The sequence below is a fragment of the Onthophagus taurus genome, chromosome 8 (genome assembly GCF_036711975.1).
Source record: "Onthophagus taurus isolate NC chromosome 8, IU_Otau_3.0, whole genome shotgun sequence".
NCBI classification, from domain to species: domain Eukaryota; kingdom Metazoa; phylum Arthropoda; class Insecta; order Coleoptera; family Scarabaeidae; genus Onthophagus; species Onthophagus taurus.
In genome coordinates this window covers 821,296-847,199 of record NC_091973.1, presented here as the reverse complement: position 1 = coordinate 847,199, position 25,904 = coordinate 821,296, and the positions used below count along the sequence as shown (strand labels likewise).

The 25,904-nt window shown below is 33.8% G+C and overlaps 2 protein-coding genes across 8 annotated transcripts; one reads left to right on the top strand and one right to left on the bottom strand.

Annotated features, from left to right (window-relative positions):
• Positions 1-2,865: 2,865 nt before the first annotated feature.
• LOC111414261 (SLIT-ROBO Rho GTPase-activating protein 1-like) lies at positions 2,866-19,360 on the top strand. Of its 7 annotated transcripts, none has more exons than XM_023045556.2 (14): positions 2,866-3,224; positions 11,751-11,934; positions 11,996-12,158; positions 12,223-12,573; positions 12,630-12,851; positions 12,894-13,184; positions 13,235-13,505; positions 13,565-13,777; positions 13,831-13,936; positions 13,991-14,209; positions 14,262-14,332; positions 14,393-14,573; positions 14,733-14,952; positions 17,009-19,360. In XM_023045556.2, exons 1-14 carry the CDS (start codon positions 3,149-3,151, stop codon positions 17,804-17,806), a joined length of 3,366 nt encoding a protein of 1,121 aa, XP_022901324.1. In that variant the 5' UTR covers positions 2,866-3,148; the 3' UTR covers positions 17,807-19,360. The 7 variants fall into 7 exon arrangements, with proteins under 7 accessions (XP_022901324.1, XP_022901325.1, XP_071054634.1 ...); XM_023045557.2 differs by having other exon boundaries at positions 11,993-12,158; positions 12,909-13,184; XM_071198533.1 differs by having other exon boundaries at positions 11,993-12,158.
• Positions 19,361-19,731: 371 nt separating this feature from the next.
• LOC111414260 (Cytoplasmic FMR1-interacting protein Sra-1) lies at positions 19,732-25,690 on the bottom strand. Its single transcript, XM_023045553.2, has 8 exons — positions 25,130-25,690; positions 24,897-25,076; positions 22,548-23,802; positions 22,092-22,345; positions 20,662-22,038; positions 20,365-20,603; positions 20,167-20,314; positions 19,732-20,114 (listed from the first exon to the last, which is right to left on the bottom strand). The coding sequence occupies exons 1-8, from the start codon at positions 25,340-25,342 to the stop codon at positions 19,914-19,916; spliced, it is 3,867 nt and encodes a 1,288-aa protein (XP_022901321.1). The 5' UTR covers positions 25,343-25,690; the 3' UTR covers positions 19,732-19,913.
• Between the last annotated feature and the right edge of the window lie 214 nt (positions 25,691-25,904).

Below are 25,904 nucleotides of genomic sequence, written 5' to 3'. Positions count from 1 at the left end.
TTATTTTGGAAATAAATAAATAAATAAATAAAAAAAAAAGTAAAAAATCTAAAACAATAATAATAATGCATTTTTATTGAGACCACAAAGGTCTGTCAAGTTTGCAACCGTCATTTAATCTTCTGATTGAACCGGGTCTGAAGAATTAGATTGTTCAATGTCTTGCTCTTCTTCTTGCTCACGCATTTCTACAACCTTGTCTACAAAATTGTCAGCTCCTGATTATATGAATTTAATAGTCTGGCAAGATCGACCACTTGTTCAATTTGATCAGGATCTGGCATTGATTCTCCCTGGGTTTCAGTGGTGGAAAAAAAATGGACACAATTTCATTCCAAGATTTTCCAATAATTCTCACGGCAATAATTAATAATGTTATCAATTATTTACAGTGACTCCAAAAACTATTCGCTCACCATGCGTATTTGCACTATTAGTTTGATAAAAATAAAATAAATTACAAAAAAAAGATTTATTGTAATACAAATAGACGTTGTAATGTCCTTATAAGAAATTAGCAAGAAAAAATTGTTCTAACAATTTCACAATAATAATAAAAAATATAGATCAATTCACGTGCACATTTTGCACTCCAAAAAGTATTCGCTCAGGTAGTTTTAATAAAACAAAATACACATAGTTTTTTTAATCTAGTAGGTAAATCATCCCAAATCAGTTACGCATGCGTTAAAATTAAATTAAAAAAGATCCTAATAAAAGTGCAACAAAAATTGCTATTGAAGTTGAAAGTGAATTTGGAAAATCTGTATCCGTAAATACCATTCGTAACGTTCTGTATGCAGCTGGTTATCATGGTCGAGTTGCCAGAAAGAAACCATTTATAAGCAAAATTAATAAACAAAAAAGAAAATTATTCGCTGAAACCTATAAAAATAGTAGAAATGAATTCTGGAACAAAGTAATATTTACGGATGAGAGTAAGTTTAACATTTATGGATCCGACGGGCGGCGAATGATATGGCGGCAAAAGAATAAAGAACTGGAAGAAAAAAACTTGAGACCTACATTTAAACACGGAGGAGGTTCTGTACTAGTATGGGGCTGCATGAGCTCAAAAGGTGTTAGAAATATGCATTTCATTGATGGAATCATGGATCACAAGCAATACATCAACATTTTAAAAACAAATCTTCGAAGCAGTGCTGAAAAAATGAGGCTAAATAACGATTATGTATTTACCAAAGACAACGATCCGAAGCACACAGCCTGGAATACTAAAATGTGGTTACTCTATAATACTCCAAAACGGATTGAAACCCCTCCACAATCGCCTGACATTAATCCTATTGAAAATTTGTGGAGTTTACTGTATCAGAAAATACAGTATTCAGAATCAAAAAGATCTAAAGGCAGCTTTGATTACTGAGTGGGAGAAAATATCTATGAATACAATACAAAGATTAGAATAAATCCACCAAATACTAAAATTTAACAGATAATTTGATATGTTTTATTAAACCTAAGCATTGAGGTCTTATATATAATCTAGAGTGCGTATGTGGTGGTGGTGGGGGTAATCAAAAAGTCAGACATGTTGGATGTACCGACCTGAACTTAGCTATAGTTTCAAGTCTCTATTGTACCTACAAGACCTACGATTATAACCTCACAATTCTTATAAATATATTGTTATTTTTATTAAAATTTTATTTTTATTGAAGATTTTCGAATTCTTTTTGTTTCACATATGTTTCTTTATAATTTGGTTGGTTGGAAGCTTTGATTATATATAATATGGATTGAGCCAACGAGAGAGATAGCTTGCGCAAGGTGATCGAACCGAGATAGACATAGAAGCATACTGCCATATAATGGGTGTACTGATAGAAGTGAGATAGATATAGAAGCGTATTGACATATAATATATCTATCTTCGTTACACTTTCACATTATCGCTTTCCATCTGCGTCTATTCACCTTGAGCAACATTTTTGTTAGTAGATATATTCAGTTAGCTCAATCCATATTATATATAATCAAAGGTTGGAAGATTATTTATAAAGTCCATAAAATGTTTCTGGTTAGTTGACTTGAAATTAACAATGAAGTTCAAGTTTATTATTAAGGAATGTTCAGTTCTTTTAAAATAAACTAACAATTATTTATAAGCAAAAGGTATTTTCTTCTTAGTTTATGTTAATTATAAGTGTTATTGTTAAAAATTATTAAGTTCTTTTAAAATACTATATAATTAATAATTATTTATTAATAAAAAATTAATGTATTTTGTTTTGGTTATTATTTTCTGTGTTTCCAATTTATAATAATGTAAATTCTTGCATAACTATATATAAGAATTTCGAATTTCCCGCTAAGTTGGTACATCTAACATGGCGACCTTTCTGGCTTCATTTTAGGCGTGGTGGGGACAACAGCATACGCACTCTAGATTATATATAAGATCTCAATGAACCTAAGTGAGCGAATACTTTTTGAGTGTAAAAATTTGAGTTTAATTATTTTTTATTTTTTTATTATTGTTGGTTGATTGTTAGATCAATCTTTTCTTGTTAATTTCTTATAAGGACATTACAACGTCTATTTGTATTACAATAAATCTTTTCTATTATAATTTATTTTATTTTTATTAAACTAATAGTGCGAATACGCATGGTGAGCGAATAGTTTTTGGAGTCACTGTATTTATTTATTTATTGAATTAAAAGTAAATAATAATAATATGAAAAAGTAGTGTTCCATTGGTAAAGTAGTAGTGTAGTAGAAAACATGTTGTGGTAAATGTGTAATAGTAGAGAGCTTCATTTGTAGGTAGCGCTGGCGTGTTGAAGGAAAGTTGTGGAAGTATAAACGAAGTTTGAAAATAACCATCTATGTAACCATCACAAACGCGATACAAGTGGTGCGTGTGGAAGTGTTCTCGTAGTTCGCGTTGGTTTACGAGTAAAAATCAACGCTAGATCGGCTTGGATAGTGTGATAGGATTAAGGAAATAAAGTAAGAAAGCGAAGAATATCGTTAGACGTCGCGAAAATTGCATTAGAACGGGCCGTTTTGTGATCGAAGCCAGTGGCATTAAAATGTGAAAGTAGTTATTTTTATTTACGGACGGTTTTAGATTGGTTCGTGATCGGGATTTCGCTTGTGCATCGGCCGAATAAGAAAGAGTATGGACGAGAACGAGCAGGAATTGAAATCTCCAATAAAGAGACTGGGTTCGACGAGGAAACTTTTGGTTTTCAACAGTAAGTTTAGAGAAACAACAAACGAACAACTATTTTCGACATCGTACACAATGTGCACGTTCCGTGCGAGCGCTACTAATAATATTTCTGTGTTTTATTGTTCAAATAGTCCGATCGGAGGTGTGTGTATAACGTCGGATCAAGGTCAATAAATATCGAAAAAGTCCGGGCAGGTGTACGGCTTTGAAAATTCCGTTTACCTCTCCTTTCTGTAAACAAAACCTGCATCTGCGTTTACGGACAATGCGCCAACCACAAAAAGAAATCTCGCCCTTTTACCAATTCGATATTTAAAAATAACTCCGCGAACATCTGGATTCAATTAAACACGCTTTTTATTTGTTTACTCGCGCCTTTTTTTATCATGCAAAATCTACGCGAACAATGTCGGCCCCCGCGAGAATGTTTATATAATTATTACGTGAGAAAATAAATCCAAAAACCCAAAACAATAACGTTTCACTTTCGTAATTTCTATCCCATCTTACGATCATCATCATATTTTTCTCACAGACCACATGTTTCAGATATTAAATTTCAAAAATACCGACCGACTAGACCCTCAATTCCCAGAACCCAACTGCCCTCCAAGGAAAACGAAAAAGGGACGGCCACTAATTGATGACACACACACATACCCGCTTACATACACACCCCATAATATTTACAGAAATTGCGTGTTTTCTATACTAAAATCGATAACAACCCTCATATAACCATCAAGATCATGAATAATTAACTATCAGTCTCCATTAAGTAATTAATATTGAGTTATAATGAAATCCATTTTAGAAAATGGTTGTAATATAAAATAACCTGTGTTGTACTATCCAAATATGAACGTCGAAATTTTAGCACACCCTCGTGACACCGTACAAATCTATTGTTGTGAACGATCATGAGTCACTTTGTTAATCCCTAATTTATTATACTTAAATTTTTTCTTCCTAAAGAGCATAGAAAAGTTTTCGTACTCAAATATTATCTTCATAGAGATGTCAGAAACGTGCAAACACAAATTTTATCTTTTTGGAGAGTGGATACAGACTAACAACAACATTAAGACTGGAAACTTGAGTTTGATGCCTCAACCGTAAGCATTACAAAATTGAACCAACAAATGTACTTGAACTAAAGCAGACGTAATCAGCGCAGCTCAGAATGAGTGTTTGCGAATACTATGAAGTACCAGCTAACATACAGTGTGTTTAATTTTAAATGTCACAATAGATGTCTCGATTATTGTTACCATCCATACTTAATATTGGCAACCAAGTTCAAGCTTAAGCAACCAAGTCTTGAAATTTATGGAATTCATGTTATGTCACGAACAATACTTGAGTAGGTAAATTTACAAATAATATGATAAATCATTGTAACTAGGTTCTTTTATAGTTTTAATAAAATTGGACAATTTGATGCTCAATTTTTGTTTCAAATATGCCAGCTAATAGAATATTAAATGTGTAGTAATATTTTGTCATATCTCCAACAATAATCAAGATATCTGCCGTGACAGCTAAAATCAAACACAGTGTATACTCTATATAAATATATATATAAAACTATATAACCTTCCGCTTTTCAAGATATTAATAGGTTTGCTATTAAAGCCAGACAGAGAGAGATAGCCTTACTTAATGACTAAGATAGAATTGTAATTCCTGGCAACAACCTGTTAACAAATATTCGGTTTTCTCAATGGTAATTTCTTAACAGCCAAAATACATTTATTTTTTTAAGACTCGCTGTGAAGTAATATTTTGAAACACGCTGTATACAAAGGTTGGTTAGGTTTTGTTCCGAGATTGATCTGAGTCACCTGCCTTTAAGGTGAGGCCAGTCACTTTTTTTTTAAGTATACTTACCAAGTACTCGCGGCTTAGTAACTCAGCCCCAACATACAAAGTTGAGACTTTAATCCTTAAATTTAATAGAGTCTGGTGATTGTGATACAAGAAACGTGTTATATGAACCGTGACATATCGCAGCCAAGATGCCGAGAGCCCGTATCATAATCGCGGAACTTCAGAGGCGTAGCGGAACAAAACGCCAACCTATTATTAGCGGTGGCGACGGAAAAGGGACTTTATTCTCGGAATATAGTAGACGGTCCTATTGATTTTATGTCGTTGTCCGGGACAATCGGAGGGACCGTTTTGTTATTTTATCCTTTAATGCGAAAACGAATATTGACATTGATCAATTTTCAATTTAATTTCTTTGTTAATATACGTTTATTTTTAACGTTAATACATTAAGGCCAAGGCTATGGACAAGCCATATTTGACACTTGTCATTAACGGCGACGTTGCGTACACCATATATTGAGTGTATTTGAGAGATTTCGAGCGGCCACAACAAAACTAGGTCAACGCTAACTAGATAATTCGATGCGGTTTCGAAATCGCCCAAGATGTTTTTTTTTCTTTCTTATACTCAAAAGTATGATGATTTCTGTTTATAAGAAATATTTAGAGGCGCGGTCATAGTGGCCAAGAGTAAGATCGCGTTTTGGATAAGCCTTATAAATAGAGACAGGAAGTTGGGACAATGAAACCGAAGCCGAAGTTGTGGAAAGAACAGCTAAAAATACACCGAAAGGAAGTACAGCTGTCGGGTCCCGAGTAAAAACTCGGTGTAGGATGTATATACCAGATTTTGACTCCCGCTTCCTTCATTAAACGCCGGGCCGTAACTTATCTTTTTAACGCGCAGCGAGAGGCTTTCGATTCTAATAATACCCAGCAAACGACACCGGATTCAATACGTCGTGCATATAGAGAATATCCTCACCGACCTTCGTACGTGGTAATTCAAAAATGAGTCCTTTACCGACGAAGTCTCAACGACTGATTGTTCCCGATTTGGTTTGGTACCTCGTTTGTCTGGCGCTTAAATTTTCGCATCTAATTTGAATATTAAACAAACCATACATACGGTTTCTGTCATCGACACCTATTCCTTAGATATTTCATATTGTAATATGTACGCGTTAAATCATATTATGAGGTAGTTGTAAAAATATGCTAATGACCCATTGAGTCATTTTAATCATTTTCTTGATTTCTGTACTTGGAACTTCGATATATATAACAACAACCTGCGGCAAGAAACGTGATAAGAAAACTGCGCGAATATATGATATGCGCAAATTGTTATAGTTATCCATTGTGTAGAGTTATCAGGTTTATATTTACGCGGCCAAATCAAATATACGGAAAAGTGATAACAGTATCGCGTCCTAGCCTGAACTTGGCAATTTCCCTTCCAGTACTCCTCTACCGACGACTGCGTTCGCGTTTTATTCGTTCATTTTGTGATTATCCCCGTTAATGAAAGCAATTAAGTTAATATGTTTTAATTTTGTGAATTCGGTGGACATTTTTGTTAAGTTTTTATGATGATGAAGGCTGTGTATAAAAAAATTCAACAAATAGAAGGGGGTGAAGGTAAGAAACGGGGCAATTATTTTATGGTTAATCTTAAAAGAGTAAAAGCATCGAGATTGATTGTTCGTCCCTTCGCGGTCCGCCTCGAATTATAAATATTTAGTAGTCATGCAATATTCAGCAGCACTTAAAATTCGTCGGCGGGACGCAAGAAATCTATTAGAAATTTACAAGAACCTCGTACCGTTTGTTAGCATTCTGAACGAGAGAGCATAGAAGAAATAAATAACGAGAAGATACAATTATATTTTTGTCACCTTATCACATACGTTAATATTTTAAACCAACGCACCTGTTTTGACTACTATTTTTGTAATATTAAAAGGTGTGGCTGTACTAATAGATAAATATTAGGTGATTTAACGCAAAGTATTTTCATTGTTACTGCAATTATGCGATTATCGCTAGCTATGCTGCATACCATTTCTTGGTTTCGAATTGATATTACACGATAAAAAGGTAATTTATAGACCTTTGGTGCTATAAAGAATTCAGTTGGCGTTTCGAACGGCTGCTAAAAACAATATATTAAAAGTAAAAATTAAGATGACTTGGTCTAAATTTGAGTGTATCGATATGTATCGATCGGGAAGATATCTGCATAGATCTGCATCGTGTTCGGAGAGTACATATCAAAAAAGTAAGTTGTAATAATTCGTTAATGTAAGCGTTTACGACCCAAGTGTTTTTTTATTACGATTAGTTCTTAAAATATATTGTTTCACCTTACTGCTTCCTACATAGTTATGAATGCCAACCTAATACATAATGACGTAACTTGGATTAATTCCACGAGAGCATTCCAAGACCCAAGTTTGCAAATGCTTTAATAGAAAGTTTTAAAACATGAAACAAAATTTATGGTACAGAGTTTCAATGAACTGCCTAATTAAATAATTTGAAAAATTCTATGAATTTAGAGAAATATATAATATTTTATTAAATAATTTGTGTAAATAATAGAGATAAGATAATATTTAGTGTGTAATGGTTTCCGGCAAGTTTTTTGTTGTTTTTTTTTAATACAATAATAATAATAAAGGATATTTATCTTGAACGCAAAGTACAATAGTTATGTGTGACCTTAGTATATAGTACGTATATATCAAGAGGGTAGCTGATAGTCTGCGGCGAGTTGTGGGTACGCATGCGCCGGCGGCGCCCGATTGGTGTCCCTCCACTTCGGGTACCCGCGGAGTTCTCCACCTTACTTTTGCTTACAACGGTACGGGCAAACGAGAGATTCGAGCCGCGTAAACTGACGGTCCAAAAGGGGTCGCCGTAAAATTTGTTGTTACTTGCAAAACGATTGCACGTGCCTGAAGATACGCAGACGGAGAATAAGTGAAAGTTGAAATCGCGAGCGGCCGCGGACTGTCAATCGCGTCCGGACGATATGTGAATAGATCCGGGAGATGTTCCAGTGTATCATCCAGCAAAGGAACGGGTGGATCCATCCTCACAACACCGAGACGAAAGACGTCTTTCCAGGTTCGAAACAAAGGAAAACACGATCCGGCCGCGCCGCGACGCGACCCTCTCTGATCGATAACTCTGCACTCGCGACTCAACAGTTGGACGCGGAGTCGATAACGGTTTGTTGTTATTTATTCCGCGGCCGACGTTCCTGCTGCTGCTGCCGTCATCGCCCTGCTCCTCATGCCTTGCGATGGTTTTGTATCTAAACAGTCTTGACCTTCGTTTTTCTAACGCCCCGATCGGAACGTATTTTTAGCGGCGCATTTTCTACAAAAATGTCCCCAACCGGCGCTCCACCACATGTAATTTCGATGACTCAGACTTTCTACCAGTCTAAGTATAGTCTCGCCCCCTAACGCTAAGATTTCTTTGTGCATGCGATCGATATCTCTAGCTCATCCGTCTTTCCCTCTTTATCCTATTATGATTTTCTTCTCAACATTTTTGATCAAATAACATTGCTAAATAACTTGTTTTTGTACACCCAAACCGTTTTTACCTCAAAGGTATATTTGAAATGAAAAAAATCACCTTATGAAGTTCTCTTTGAAGTGTGATTTCGCAGAATTATTATTACAGTATATAGGCTTGTTATTTCGAAACGTTGTGAGTGCCAAACTACACTTTATCACGTTTACTGCTTTGTATGTGTTAAGTTTTGCGGTATGCGTTGGTTGCTGTATCAAAAAGCGGTAAAACTCATAATGTTGTAAGTAATTTTTTTAACTAACTTGAACAACACATGTTATAAGCGACTTTGGCTACATTTTTCATTTTTCACAGAGAATGTAGGATTTTATCTGATTAAGCCGAGGTCGCTTGCGGGCGAGGCGTCATAAATGATACCACATCCACACTAATTTGAGCAACGGCTAAATGACTATGGCTTCCTCTGATTAAGTTGAGGTTGTATCTGGCCGAGACGTTCAATTAATATCATATCAAGCTCCTCGGCCAAAATTGACCTTGGCTAAACTCAGCACAGAGAATGTAGCGCCTCGGCTGTAAGAATCTAGGAAAAGTTGCAGTTAAACTTAAAGACTCGAAATTTTATTATTTTATTAATTAACAAATTCTTTGTGCGAAGATTTCTTAGTATCTTTTAATATGGAGTGGTATTTGTAAAGCTTTCGTGTTGTGGTTATGTACTTATGTGGATATGAGCAGCTGTGCGGAAATAAAATTGAAAGAAAGGGTTTTGCGTGATGAGACAGAGTCTTCTCAATATGCAACGCTGGGATGGTTAATTAAATGAAGTTTAGTAGCCGCGAAAGAGCGCGCCTTAATCAAATGAGGCTTAGCGTAATCTAATTTGAGTGATTTATCACGTAACGCGGCCCGTCCAAGCGGCTAAATCTAACGGAAAATGAAAATCGAATCGTTCGATTGCGCCATGACGGCCGTTAGAGCGTGGAGATTCTTAATAAATTAAGAGGCGGTCGAAGGAAACGCCAATCATAGAGGGACCCTCGATGGTTTAGAGACGTTCTGGAAGTAAAGATTTAATTGCGCCGGGTTTTCTACCTTGGTAATGAACTTGATGTGTCTGTCAAGATACCGGTAAAAATAGATAAAGCTTAAATCACGCCGCATCGCTGCATAGTAGAATACCGTTTCCGTCTTTTATGCCTCTGTCCAACAAATTCCAAACAAGTTTTCTATATCGCTAAGAATCTTTTACTTTAACTTTAATGGTATTCGTCCTCTCGAAACCAACCATCTGTGTACAAGTTTCTATAAGAACGTCCCGAATACTTAACAATAATGAAAATGTCCTTCAAATTTTCTTGCGCTCTCTATTACGTAGTGTTTACATATCATTTTAAATGTTACTATTTTTAATCTATAACTTTAAACATGACTCAATACACAAATTTGAACTAAATTTTACTTTATGAAAATACAGATTCGATGTGTTACATCATCCCTATACAAGATAATCGTCGGCTTCTGAATCATTTTTCTCAGATGAGATTGTTTTCATCTCACCGACAAGATAAATAAACAAGAAACCAACTGTCATAGTAAGAATAGTAATTCGTTAACCAAAATAGAAATGGATCGTTCGGTCAATGTTCAAACCTTTGTGAACTGTGGTGACAAAGTGACAAGGTTTAACTTTTAACAAGAAATTCACTGTGACGTAACGATTGTTTTAATCGACTAAAAGTGATCATATCAAATAAACGATTTAATTTTACCAACTTCATCCAGTAAAATCGTCGTTATAAGACTATAATACCGAGATTAACAAGCACCTTTAGAACGTGAAGCTTGTTGCAACAATATGTTATGTGAGACGCATATTAAATAAAAATAAAGGGCCATTAATTAGAGACATCTCTGAAACTGTATCCAACCTATAATGTGTAATTCAAATGGTTTTATTGTGATCCTACAGAAATGAATTGTAACAGCGGGTTTAATAAAAAAAATTAACATGTTTGAAACGCGGAAAAATTGAAATGTCTCGTTTTAGTTGAGCTTTCTCCACAAGACTCCCATTAATAACGTTAGCGAAAGCAGTAGAATGCAACAATGGGAGCGAAGTTTTTATGTAGTTATTTTCTCACGAGACAAAGAGGTGCAACCAATGATTAACCGTGAATCGAAAACGGATTAGTTGGCTATAATTGTTATTGCTCTTACAATTAGATAGCGTGTAGTAATATTTTTTTGGGTCTATCTATGGTTTAAAGTGCGCGTTGAAACAATTCGATATGTAAACTGTACGCTGCTTCAAAAATCATTTGTATTCAACAGATTGACCGTTCCGGATGCGCCGTATCTCTTGTAATATTGCCAACATCCTTTTGTAATGGGGAAATAATGCTAGTATAAAACTAATTGACGAACATCCTCTTGCCGGCTCGGGAACGTTTTATATTGATTTATTTCGACTTTTATTATTCGGAATCTCGTTCCTCATTCATTGTTATAAGCATAATTTATAGGCTCGCAGGTTACGCAACGTCTTCGTTTCGAACGCAACGGCATTTAATTCCTCGCAAAAATAACCAAATAACAGTTTACCGAGTCTCTCCGTTACCTCTAAACGTCGTGTAATTGAACCACAACTTCCTTATATATCTACATGTTTTAAATGTAAATGTTTTTATATTTTTAACTATATGTTATCACTTCCCACATGTTTGTCACACTCAAGTGGTTCAAGCATTTGTAAATATCGCCCGGTGTTTATGTTATTGACCTTTTGCAAAACGTTCATTCATCATTACCCTAGATTTGTCGAGAGCGTTTTGAACCGCCCTGTCGCGACAGTGTCTAACACAACGACCCGTAGCGAACGCCTGGAGGTCGTTTTAATTAAGGGTCAAATTCGATCGTTTTAAAATCTATTAACTTCATGAAGTAGCTCAAAACAGCCCTTATACTAAACGTCGTTTTATATAAATCATTTTGATTATGAATTGTTGGGTTTGAAAATGCATATGTTTTATCGGTTGTTTCACCCACATTGTACTTTTCTCCACGTGGGTGGACAGGAAATACCAATTCGCAAGTGATACCCACGCGGTGGTCTCTAAAATGCCCCCTTTTACGACTCTAACCGACGGTTCGTTCTTCGTTTCAGATATTAGGCTTCAGTTGAACGAGCAACTACGATGCCTGGACATGCGCATGGAGGCCCAAGTGGCCTTAGTGACCGAGCTACAAGATTTCTTCCGCCGTAGAGGGGAGCTGGAGCTGGACTATTCAAAGAATTTAGACAAACTGGCGAAGAGCCTTCAGCTTCGACACAAGGAGCAAAAGCAAAAGTATAAAAAAGCCCTTCTCATACACTCGAACCGTTTTCTATATGGAATATTCTTTCAGAAGGGAACAATGGCCTTTATTTTCAAGTTACGCTTGTTGGCAACAGCTGGTCACTCAAACGAAGAACTTATCACGTGACCATGTGGCCCTCGCCGAAGTCTACTCCACTCACTTAGTTTCAAGGTTAGCGCAAGTTATGGAAGACGTCCAAAGGATATATAAAAGAGTAATTTCAATAACTATTTATAGGAAATGTCAACTCGATTTTTTTCTTTTTGTATGAATCTTAGTGCAGGGAAATTGGATACGAAACGCACGAAGAAATTCTCAGAGTATTACATGAGCTTCACACGACCATGAAGACATATCACAGCTACCAGGGCGAGCTCCGACAAGCGGAGGAGAAGCTCAAAGCCGCTGAAACTCAGCGGAACAAGCTCAAACAATCGCTACCTCAGGATAAGCTCGAACGGTCTAAGAAGTACAAATTCATGGAAAAAGAAGTAACGAAACGTGCTAGTAAATGCTCGGATGCTAAAATAAAAGCGCTAAAAGCTCGTAATGAATACATTTTGTGCCTGGAAGCCTCCAACACTACTATTCATAAGTATTTCGTCGATGATTTATCTGACTTAATCGACGTAAGATACCAACCCCCAAATTATTTTCTACAATTAAAATTACCATTCATTTTCAGTGTATGGACTTTGGGTTTCATAATTGTATATCTAGAGCTTTACTTATGCATGTTTCCGCTGAAGAAGGTCGCCAAAGGTCAGTGCAACATGGTATGGATACTCTCTCAACGTGCATCAACTCACTAGATTCGGGTTCCGATAAGCAACGATTCCTAGAATACAATCATAGCGCGTTTATGATCCCTAAAAAATTGGAATTCCAAGGCCAAAAAACAGATGACGTAAGTATAAGCATAGATTATCTATACCCTGGACCTTTTAAGGGTGTCACCTTACAGCAACCGGAACCGGAAATCCAGAAGATACTTCACCAGGAGATGGAAACCAGACTGAATCAACTCCAGCAACGTGTGACGACATTACGAGCGGAGTCTGACGAAGTTTGGAAAACGTTAGAAACTGCCGAAAGCACGTTGTTGGAAATGTTAAACGCTAAGGACTACGATTGCAGTCAGTATTTTGGGGAAAACGCTCTCCCCGCAACGAAACCGCCCGAATCGCTATCGATGAAGCAAAGGGCCGATCGACAAGAGACTGAGGAATTTTATTTAACGGTAAAATAATTATCAAGATATTATATCTTTAATAAGCATATTTTTTTTAGAAATTTCGTGAATACTTATTAGGTTCTACTAGAATAGCTAGGTTAGATGCTAAGCAAAAATATATAAGTCAAACATTATTAGCCGAAACTCCCGAAGCTGGAAATACATTAAAACCGGTTTCAAAGATACCACGGCGCAAGCGTATTGGTCGACTACAAATGAGCGGTCAACCAAAATTATTTGGAGGATCACTTGAGGAGTATCTAGAAGCCACCAATCAAGAAATTCCCCTTATTATTAAATCATGTGTTCGTGTGATAAATTTATACGGTAAATTTTAATATTGTTATAAAGAAAATATTCAAAATAATTTTTTATTGTTATAAAAGGTTTACATCACCAAGGAATATTTAGAGTGTCAGGGTCGCAGGTTGAAATAAACAATTTTAGGGAGGCTTTTGAGAAAGGCGAAGATCCTTTAGCCGAAATGACCGATTCTTCCGATATTAACAGCGTCGCGGGTGTTTTAAAACTTTATTTACGTGAATTAAGAGAACCGCTTTTCCCTATTATTTACTTCGAACGTTTTATGGAACTAGCACGTAAGATTTTTATTTCACTTTTTAGACATTATTTGATGATCTCATTTTTTTAGAACTCGAATCGAAACGTGAATTTATAACGAAAATACGTGAGTTAATTTTCCGACTTCCCAGACCTGTTGTGGTTGTGATGCGTTATCTTTTTGCATTTTTAAATCAGTGAGTTATAAGATTAATTTTTTTGGTGAAAGTTTTATTAAATTTTTTTTATAGTTTATCAGAATTTTCTGATGAAAACATGATGGATCCTTACAATTTAGCGATTTGTTTTGGCCCGACGTTGGTGCCCGTCCCAGACGATAAAGACCAGGTTCAATATCAGAACCAAGTTAATGAGCTTATTAAAAATATTATTAAATACAATGATTCTATTTTCCCTAACGATGGCGGTGTGGTTTATGAAAAATACATTTCGCTTGAACCGGATGATCAGTAAGTTTTGTATAAATACGAGGTTATTTACACTATTTAATTCATTTTTTAGTGATGTTGGTGATTCACCCTCTGAGCAAGGCCATGAAGATATCGATTCGGAAGTTTATCCTTCAGAAGATGGTACAATCAATTTTAACTTTTTAGAATAATTTTTATTTTTTTAATTTTATTTGTGCATAGATTCTGAATGCATGGAAGCGACTGCTCAATTCGATTTTCAAGCGCGTTCGGATCGAGAGCTTTCCTTCAAAAAAGGTGACACGGTAACTTTATATTCGCAAATATCGAATGATTGGTGGCGCGGTGCTGTTAATGGAAATCAAGGATTAATACCAGATAAATATATATCACTAAAAATGAAGTAAGATTTAATGATTAAAAATTCAAGTTTAACGTAAATTTCTTTTTGCACGTTGAACAATCATCTTATATTAAAAATTAATTAGTATATAACGCAACAATTAAATTAATCGGTTATATCAAGGTTTTAGTATATTAAAGTTATATTTTGTTGTTTTAGAGATGATGATCGTGAAAAAATTGAAAATTTAAAGTCGAGTTCGTCGGAGGAATCGATAAGACGCAGAGCGTCTAGTTCGAACGATTCGATGCTGTCCGAGAGTTCAATGTCGGCAACGAATTCGCCATTAGTTCAATGCGCACCAATGACTTGGACGGCTGTGCCTAACATGAACGAAGAGACTAACAGTTCTACAGTGCTTATGAATCAGTCTAGAGAGGTACTCGAAACGACAGTCTAAAAAAAAATGTTCGAGTTTGCAATTTTTTTTCCGTTCTATTTTTTTTTTTCAATTAAAAAAAATTATTTTAGTTTTGATTCGTAGTAATAAAGAAATTAACATTTAAATCAAAAAAAATTTAGGAATAATTCTAATTCTGCTTTTATGTGTAAATAGAATTTCTTTATTATTATTGATCGCTGTGCTTTTATTAGTGATTTTATTTTGTTTTTCTTTTTAAATTTTTTTTATTAAGTTAATTAATTAGGAGCTTGAGCATACAGAAAAAGCCTCTCTTCTAGGCTTTCCATATCAAATTAGCCAAATTTTTTCAAACATTTTTGTTCTCTACAACAATTTTAACCCCTTTAATACACCATTTTTATATCTTTACAGTTATTTTATAGATCATTAATAATTTTTTTTATTACTACGTTTATTTCGGAATTTCTATTCAGATTCTTATTTTTGAAATGATTTGTGAAATCAGTGTGATAGAAACAAATTATATATAAAAGTGCTATTTTCTTAGAACTTTATACTTTTTTTTTGTTGCAGTGATGTTTAATTAGATAAAGAAGTCTAATAAAGTCTTCAATTAGATATTATAAAGAATTTTTTGGCAGTGTATGTATGGAAAAGCTTCTATGTAATGACTTACTTTGAAAATAATGAAATTTCAACCCCATTGTGACCCTTTTTAGGGTCTTTTATTTCACCTCTTACTATATCAGAATGTGACTCTCATTGACATATTCTAAAACTCTTATTAAAATGTAATGACTCTTTATGTCCGCATTAATATCACCTAAATTTTCGGTGTTTTACTCTCTTATTGACTTTATAATGACGATAGAGATAGAGAAATGTGTCAATAACACAATCGTAGGTTCTTTAATATATATAAGAATAGATTAGAATTAAAGATATAAACGTAGTAAATTTTTTTAAATAAAAAAATCAATAACATCACAGTAATATTAAAGGGTAACTCTTTTTTGATATCTTTTTAAGGTTCCTAACATCTCATTATATCAACTCAAATATTTATTTTTATTAATCCTTTAATTTTTGTTTGATATGGAAGTGCTCCATATAGAAAAAAAGTGATTTCACTTTGCCACGTGTACTTTTAAAAAATTATTGCATGGTAACTGCATGAATATATGTTTGCTTTTAATGTAAAAATTTGTGTTCCGTTTTTTTGTTTTCATTTTTCTCGTTGAGTATATTTTTTTCCGTTGTTTTAAATAAAACGACGTCCGCGACGTTGTATGGTGGTGCAGGTATTTTTTTTTGTTTTAAATTTATTTTTTTTCGATTGATATTTATTTTACGAGACCGTGACGAAGATGTATGTGTTACTTTTATTAAAGATAAGTAAAAGGTGAAACGTGCATGAACGTGCTTGTTTTGCGCAATGTAGCGTTATATTTTAATTATTTTAACAAATAAAAAACCCGATTTTTTTTCATGTATCTAATTTCTGATCTGTGATTTATTTTTTTGTTGATTTCTGTTCCTCCTGTGTCGTTTCAGCATGTCGTTACACACGCGGTTTTATTGCTATAAATTAAGATGCAATAAAACCGCGGGCAGACTTTTAAGTAACCAGTTGTGTAGAGATATTTTTTTGAATTTTTCACTATTATTTTTTTTATTGATTTCATATAGTACATTTGCTAGAAAACCGTTCCAAGTCTACGTTATTTAAAAAGGTGAGCACATCTATACGCATGTTGGGTAAAAAGTAAAAAAACTAAATTAATTATTTTTGGTTACGTGTCTCGTTTTATTTATTTTTTTGCATGATCTCTTCTATTTCTTACTATTTTTTGTTTTTCCTTTTTGTTCAATTTTTATACTAACATCCTAACATATCTTTCATGGTCTCTTTTTTAAGTAAACCCATAGAAAGAATGTTTTTTCTTTGAAATAAAATATATAATAAATAAAAGTCATTGTAAGTACAAGGAAAAAAATAAATAAATGTTAAACCACCCCATTAACAAGAAAACCAAAATTTCTGCAACAAATATTCTTTTCTTTGTTACAGAAATTAATCGGACATAAACGTAATAAATCATTGGATGGGACATCATTACAAGACGACACGATATCACACAGAACAACCATAAACATCAACCAAACCTCCCAAAACATCATAATAAACGGTTCGTCTTTATCGCTAAATAAAAATTGTCAAGATTCATCAAACAGCGTTGATACCGTTGATACCCAACACGGATCACCCGTAGAAATACGCAAAAAAAGTCAAGAGCCAGCCGAAATCGACGAATCAAACGTCGATTTTAGCCAAAACCGCGAACAATGGCAACGCCGGGCAAACTCGCAATCCCATATCAAAATATCACATACCTTAAAAGCAAATCGAAACTCAGAAAATTGGATGCAAAGGCAAAATTATACTCCAGATCTTGTTATGGATTTACCTTTAGTAGGAAATTCCGGTCCAAAAGAAATGGTTAAAAAATCGATGAGTTTGTATTCGGATCATGGGGAAGAAGAAACAAAGATTTTAGATAATCCGGAAAGTCCAGATATGACCACGGCTGCTGAGAGATTTGCTAAACAAAATCAATTAACTGTTAAGAAAAATACTAAAGTTCGAATCGATTCGGGCGATGTTACAAAACAAGTTTCCGATTTAGTGGCCATAACCAGTCCGATTCCCGATCGGAAATATGCGACAATTTCGAACGCGACAACCACTACATTTAAGCCGCAAATTAAAGTGAAACCTCCGGTGCTCAAAAAACCGATGTTTTCGGTTCCTTTACCCGCTCAGATACCAACAGATTTATCAAAGGACCAAGGAGATGTTTCCACTTAAGATTAAAAAAAAAATTAAAAGAGATGAGGTGCGGAACGAATTTTCCCGTAGACAATAATAATCCACTCAAACAAAAATGAAGGGAAAAAGTCCGAAATTTCTCTTCAACTGAGAATTTGGCGACTATTTTTTTATGGTATTTTAAGAAGTTTTTTAATATATTTAAGGAACGTGTTTATACCGAAAATGGTAATTATTATTTTATTGTTAATTTTCGGGATTGATTTTTTTGATCACACTCTTTACAATTTATTTCACATTTTCACTAAAAATATTTCTAATCAATTAAGAAAAAAAAACACGTACAACTTCAAATTGTGCCATAATAAATAATATGGAATGTGCACAATAAAATAAAATATTTTAGGACAAAAAAATGAATGCATTAAAAATTTTATTTTATTGATCACGTAATATTATGTATCCACTGGTGTACATATCGTTTTTACATCCAAGTACAGACGATGTTCTTCGATTATTAAAATTTCCTTCGCCAGAGCTTTTTTGCACAACGACTTTTTAATCGATATAGATGGTGCTTTTTAATCTTATCGTGTATGCTGCAATAACTTTGCGGCTCGTATATTTTTTACATTCATGTGATCCATGTGATTTAGTAAGAACCGTTAACCAGAGAGGGTTTTATTTCTCCCGCAATTTTTCTCCCTTAAAATATCGACCAGTTTTTACTCGAACAATCGTAATCTACAACGTATATTTATCTATTATCATTGTGTAATCTGTATTTTTGGAATCTTAATATCCAAATATTAAACGTATTTATAATGGGTATTTATTGCGGAATACGAAAAAAGCTCAAAGCTTTTGATGTTTTTCGTACAGCTTTATCTGGCGTAATCTGTGTCAATTTTCGTTCCTCTTTTAACAAAATAATTTTTTGTATGCAAAGATTTACTTTAAATTTGAGAATTAAGAGATATTTTTAAATCATGTTTTATTTTTTTAGTTTCTCAGGTTATTTGCGTGTTTTAAAAAGTCTCCATTTTCAATGTTAACTGTAATTTTTTGTATACAATTCACCACGAGACTGAAAAAAAAAACAAAAAATAGGAAAATAGATTTTCACAGGGTGTCTGAGAGCTTTTATTGTTTTTGTTTCTCAAAATTTTTTGGTTTTGTTAATTTTAATTCAGACTGAACCGTACTTCTTGTGATCGTAAGGAGCAAAAGTTCGTAATTTGTTACCGTGTCGTTTTATAACAAAAAAAAAATACACAACAACAACTTATAAAAAGGGAAAAAACACCAATGGTATATAACCGTTCAAAAAATCCGAACACCGTAACATTTAGGTGATAAAGGTAACAAATACCTAAAAAAAATAACTATGTTTATGAAGACCTTGCCTTATCGAACATAGTGAGCGTAACATAAGTTAAATACGTTTCCCTAGCCGTATAACATTAATCGAGCGCTTCATCGAATTTGTCCTTTCTCATTATATAATATTCGTTACAGCGCTCGTTTTTTTTCTTATTAATAATTATATATACTGTATTTAATCTATAAAAATAAACTTCAAATCGAATCGTATTTGTTTTTTTTGTTTTATTTCATTACACAATAATAATACTCATTCCTTTATTCACTTAAACTCTGACTCCACCATCGTACACGTCTTCCTTCTCCTTACAGGCTTTGTTTCGCTCACTAACACAATATAATCGCTCAACACTCACTGGAACTACCTTAAATAATTCGACTAGACTGTCTAGTACACTCCCAGATTTGTATTAAAGGGCGAAGGAATACATTTTTGCTCTTATATTTTTAATAACAAATATTTTTTTTCTCTATCATCAGAAATTGCAACAAAATTTCCTTCACTTTCCACAATTTAACCAATTATGTCAATATTTATCAAGTTATTTCATGTAACCAGAGTAAATGTTATTTCTATGTAATGTATTTAATATTTTTTATTATATAAGATATAATATTGATACAAATGACGAATATACGTAAAATATAAATAAACTAATAGTCATAAATACATCATAAGATACATTATTTCTGATCTACAAGCGGGTTGCACTTAAAAAAAATTATTCAGGGATTCAGTTCACTTAATGTTATTTAGTCACTGTTAATGTCTTAATTGTTCTGGTGCGTAATAATGTTGTTGTTGATTAGATACGCCTTGATGTACTGGAGGTGGAAAACACCGCACGTGCTCGACGGAAACGTCCTCGCTTTCATTCGCCTTTAAAAATTTATTTAAAATTGCGAATATCTGAGAGTTCAACACTTGAAATCTTCTTATGCGATCCACCATACGTTTCAAACTCTAAAATAAAAATAATTAACTCCGTCGATTAAAAAAAATCAAAAACACTTACAATTCCTTTAACTATTTCATCTTTCATATCAACTCTTTGTACGCGTAAAATGTGATAACAAAAATCGAGCGCTTCGAATCGTCTTTGTTGACCCAAGAGTACAATCATTGTACAACCAGCCCAATGAAGGCCTTCACCAAATAATTCCCTATAAAAATAAATTAGAATTGTGGATTTAAAAGATTTTGTTAGACTTACTCGACTGTAAACTCAGTTTCTGTTACTGGAATGCAATAAACAAATTGTAAAGCGGACCATAACCTATGGAATTCCGTACACTCATCAATGTTCATAACACCATTTTTAGCGGGCGGTCCCACCCAAATCGGATCGTCTAAAAAGCTTCGTAATCGATTTAGAACGACCTCAAATATTGATAAACCACAACAAAGGCGTTCTCTTGTTAATAAATCACCTTCGCGCGCAATCATTGCTTGCTGAAATATATTTTATTTAATATATCTAATTAAAATAATAAAAAAATGATATATTTACTTTTGCTGTTCCTAATTTTTCGATATTCGTAACAATTTGCAATGCGGCATATTTTTGTTCTAATCGTTTTTGTTTGGTTTCCGGCTTTTCCCCTTCCTTACAAAAAGGCCGAGGTAAGATATTTTGAAACGGTGCCGCTTGTAATAAATCGCAAACTTCTTCTTGTGACAAAGCTTGTTCCATTAACAAACAAAACAAGATTGTGTTTCCAAATTCTCGGAAATTATGGAAGAATTCCGTTCTTGCATCTGGATATTGAACGATATCAGTTAAATAAGCATGATAATAACCTAAAATACCGGGTGACCCATATTCGTATCTGGGTAATTTACAGCCTTGTGGCATTGCATTCATTAAGGTCTTTGTGAATTGTAAAATATTTCCTTGAATTAAACTTTTAACGATTTTTAATAGTTCTTCCATAACGACGGCGATTCCTTGATAACCCAACAGTTTGCACATTGTATGGAAATGTTGAGGTCCAACAAACCCACTATATTGTTGATATTGAGTTGTGTACGCGATATTTAAAAATTTCGTACCCCAAATATAATTATGGGAAATTTGTGGTGGTTTATCTCGTTGTATCGGCCCGGAAAATGTAATTTGACCTTTATACTTTGTAAAACGATTTGTAGCTGCGTTATAAACATAATTAGGCAAGAAATCATAGTTTAACTCCCAAAATACATGCAATGTTATGCGCCCATATGGAGCTAAAACGTTGTGATTCGCTTCGCGAAACATGCAATCGAAATCATCCAACGCCAACCATTTACTTAATAATTTATGGCAAAGACGATTTACTTGTAACAATCCGTCCAGTTCCATTATTCCTGTTATATCGCCAGCTTCGAATTTGCTTATAGCAAAATCTAATGATTTTTGCATATCCGCGTTAATTCTTTGTGTGATTAATTTATTTAAATCAATTGATCGACCTAATAATTGCACGTGACGTTGTTTTAATAGCGTTTCGTAACGATTCGCTCGCGGATATGGTAACATGTAAGCCCCTAAGGCGGCGCATTCCATTCGAAATCGTTTATCCAAGAAAATACTCGCAGCCAATTGTTTGTAATAAGCAAAAATTTGTTCGCTTAGTTTATAAACAAACTGATCGAAACATAAATTTACTTCCGCTTCGACCTCATCGTATAAAAATTGTTTTCGAAATATCGTTAAAGCGTACAAAGCGCTATCATTGTAAAGATCTAACGGATAAAGTACGTATTCCATCATTGACGGTTCTTTGGTTTTTAATATATGATCAGTTAAAATCCACGGCATTGACATATCTATTGGAAATTGTATTCTTTTTTCCATCGTTATCAAATCGTTGCATTCTTCGTTGTGGTTATGTTTAACCGTACATTTCTGAATTAAATAACGTTTAATTTTTTTTTTAAAGGCGCTTAAAAAATACTTACGTTTATTCGCCTTGCCATCGTCATTTCTAAATAAAATTCGCGATACCACAATTGCGATAGATCGCAACATTTCTGTAAAGATTCGCTGAAATTGAGCAGATAATTCCAATAGAATGATGTCTTATGAAATTGGTCGATTTGCATCAGGTACTGTCCGTCTATGTCTTTCCGAAGTGTTTTCTTTCCGCCCGATTTATCAGCTATTAATGATTCCAACATCGTTCGAACCATGTAAAGTTGAGTTGATGATGGACCTAATATAAGATTTTAATTAATGTATACAAATAAATTAGTGATGAAAATTGATAAATAATCATAACATGACTCATTTTTTTTGTAGAACTATGAGTCGATCTTTTTACGTTCACAAACCGGATGCAAATATTATCTTATTAGCTCAAATAATATTTATCAAACGAACCATAACATTTTGTTAATAAATAAATTTTTTCTTACCTACAGTTCTTCGCGCTACTTTGATACTAAACCCATTATCAGGATCTTTCTTTCCTTTTAAAGCTGGATCTAAAGATGGATCCATGCCACGTTGCCAATCCGCACAACTCTCCCTAACAGACGTAATAATACACCTTATCAAATCTTTCTTATTTTTGATAGCCTTCCTCAAAGGTTCCCTCAATCCCAACTGAACGAAATCTTGAAGTTCCGCGTAAATATTCCTTCTAATGGCGTCCGTAAAAACGGTCTCCATTCGTGCCATTAATACTTGAAGACCTTTAATCATTGCAATTACTTCAATCAGAGCCAATTTTTCTTCGTCGCTGTAATTGTATCGGGTTGCTCGTTCGTATTCTTCAGCTTCGACGGGGCATTCTTTGTTTTGATGGTGATCGGTGGGGTGTAAAAGTTTCCAAGAGTATAATTCTGTAACCACACTTGTCCATTCGGATAATAATTGAAGACCTGTTAAAGCTAAATCGGCGGTTTCGCGATTTTCATCATCGCTTCCGCTTTCTTTGTATGTTGTGGTGACTTCGTTGCTATATCTTGCGAGTTCACTGATATATTTAACATGTTCTTCGCGGACTTGAGGAAGATGTACCATTAAATCGGCTTGTGGCGACGGCGTATTTGAGTATGATAACGGCCATTTGCTTGGGTCAAAATGTTTACTACGTTTGATATAATTAAATGGAGCTATTTGCATATCACCGAATAACGGTACAACTTCCAAATTTTTAAAAATTTTATCGATTTTATCAAGTTTTAATTTCTTTTTTTGATCCAACTTATTGATGTTACATAATTCCGAGTCCATCAAAAACAACCCAAATCCCATTACTTTAACAAGCATGTGTTTCTCTTCGGGCGTTAAGTACATTTTCATTTCAAACATTTGCACGCAAATATTTACGACGTCCGCCAATAACTCTTCGTAACCGGGTACTTTTTCTAAATTTTCTTTCACCGTATCTCGAATTTTATTCTGCGTCGCTAGAAACATCGACAGATTTTGGGATTCTTGTAACGTTTGAGAGTCCGACATTACTTTTAAAAATTGCGCAGCTCTGCGGTAAGTGGAGTAATCGTTTTTTACACTTGATTTCATATTTTTTAATTCGTCCAATACCGCGAACATGTTTATGAATTTTCCAAGAGTCAATAAATACGCTTCTGATACAAAATCTTTACGTTTTTCAGCGTGACATAATCGTTTTACTTCTTGTGAGAATCGTTCAATAGCTTTGCGCTAAAAAATAATTGAATGACATTTTTTTATTAATACTAATTCGGGTTGTGGTAAATTTTTCTGCCATCCTCAGGTGTTTTATTATGTTATTGTATAATTTGGTATGCATTAGTTCAGAGGGAAATTAAAATTGCGCCATTTAAAAAAAAATTCTTAATAAAAGTTCTTTGTAATTCAATTTTAAATAAATATTGTTTATAAAAAATTTGGATACAATCCATTTTATATCAGTATCCAGCGACACTGTAGATATCAAAATTTTTTATTAAAATAATTTATTCTAAATCACATTTTAAACAAATTTATCCGAAACATTTTTCGGTAAAAGCAATAATTTGCTTTGAAGTAATTTGAAACCTTATCAGAATTCCGCCTCAATAAATCACGGACATATCACTACGTACGCTACATGAACTAGAGACACATGAAAATTAACAAAACTAAGTCAAGAGCAGGATTTCCCACGCTTTTTTCGTCGAGTCAATAATACTTATGGCGGCCGACGTCTTCGAAGTCGACCGAGATCAAAATAAATTGATATAAGAAATAATATACATTTTTTGTAGGAAATTTAATAATGTATTTCCCCTTCTGGACATCTCTCTACGCCCCCTGGTTTCTAAATCCTGATCTAGAGGATGGCGGATTATTTAGCTAGCTACCAAAGCAGGCTACACAGTCCTTAACACCAACACTAAATCTGCGTTTCAGAAAAAGCCAAAGCTTGACGCATCAGCAATTAGTGCTTGTAAACAGATTATTGCATAAAAAATCAAAATTGCTTCATGTCTAGTTCCATGACAATAAATTACAAGAACTTAAAAACATTTTTTAATTAATAAGCCATTATAAAGAGCATCAATTTTCCTTGGCCAACATCAAGCCTATGTAAGAATGCCAATATTATTCTCATTGGAGTATTATTTTATATTTTTTTCCTGAAGATGACAGCTTAATCATTAAAACTTGATATTAATTATTTAAAATTTTCTTAAAAAACTTTCTAAAATGATTACAAATGAATTCTTTGTTCAGAAATTTTTCAAATTTTAAATTCCTAATGTGAATAACAAAATTTTTAAACACAAACTCACCTGGAAATACATAAAATTAAGCAATTTATTGACTTCGGGGCCAAGAACCTCAACTGTTTTCTCATAAATTTCAACTCGATTAGGTTGTTCGTTTGATTTGGGTTGAGGTATAGCCCTTGAGCAACACCTCCAAGTATATAACATAACAGCATGTTCCTGTCCTTCCTCCAACAGCTCATTCTTAAATTAATTTAATAAAGATGTTGTGGTTTAAAGACTAATTAATCACTTACCAAACTTGCATGAACAGTTGCTTCCTCTATATACTTGGCTATCCCAGTAACAAAACCATTTCTATCTTCAAAATTTGTATCAAAATTTGCTTGATAAACCACTGAACAAGGTTGAGCTTCAATACATGGTTGTTCATCAGGTAAAGGCAATTCATCTAGGACATCAACATTTGATAGGGCGTCAGTTAGGGATACTCGATCAGTTCCAGCCATTTTCACAGCAATTTAAATAATTGTACTCGTCACAAAAGGACGCGGTTTAAAGTTTAAAGTGTTTAAACTCTAAACCATTAATTATCACTTAATTATTCTTTCACTATCATGTTTTTTAAATCAATTTTATGGGTACAATTTACCGTTAATTCGAACATGGCGCTTTGATATGAGTAACTACACTTTTTTGGCGGAAAAACTTTTCTGAGAATCGCGTTTTTCTTATCGTAAATATTTGCGCAAAAGGTGCGGCAAATTACTTAGGCTGCTAACACACGTTTTGCGTCATCTTCTGTCTGGTTTTACTGTGAACATTCTATATTCTTTATAACCTTACTTATAACTGTAAATGACAAGTTACACTTCAGTTATTATCTCATAGATGGCACTTCTAATAATCAATTTAAAATTAATTTTATATATATTAAATTATTATTATTTTCTATGTCATATTTTAAATAAAATTTATGTGTGTATATGTTTGCTTTGAGCTTTGTTTATAAAAATATTTCTTTATAAATTTAATGAGAAATTAAACTATGATCGCGACTAATAGATGTCG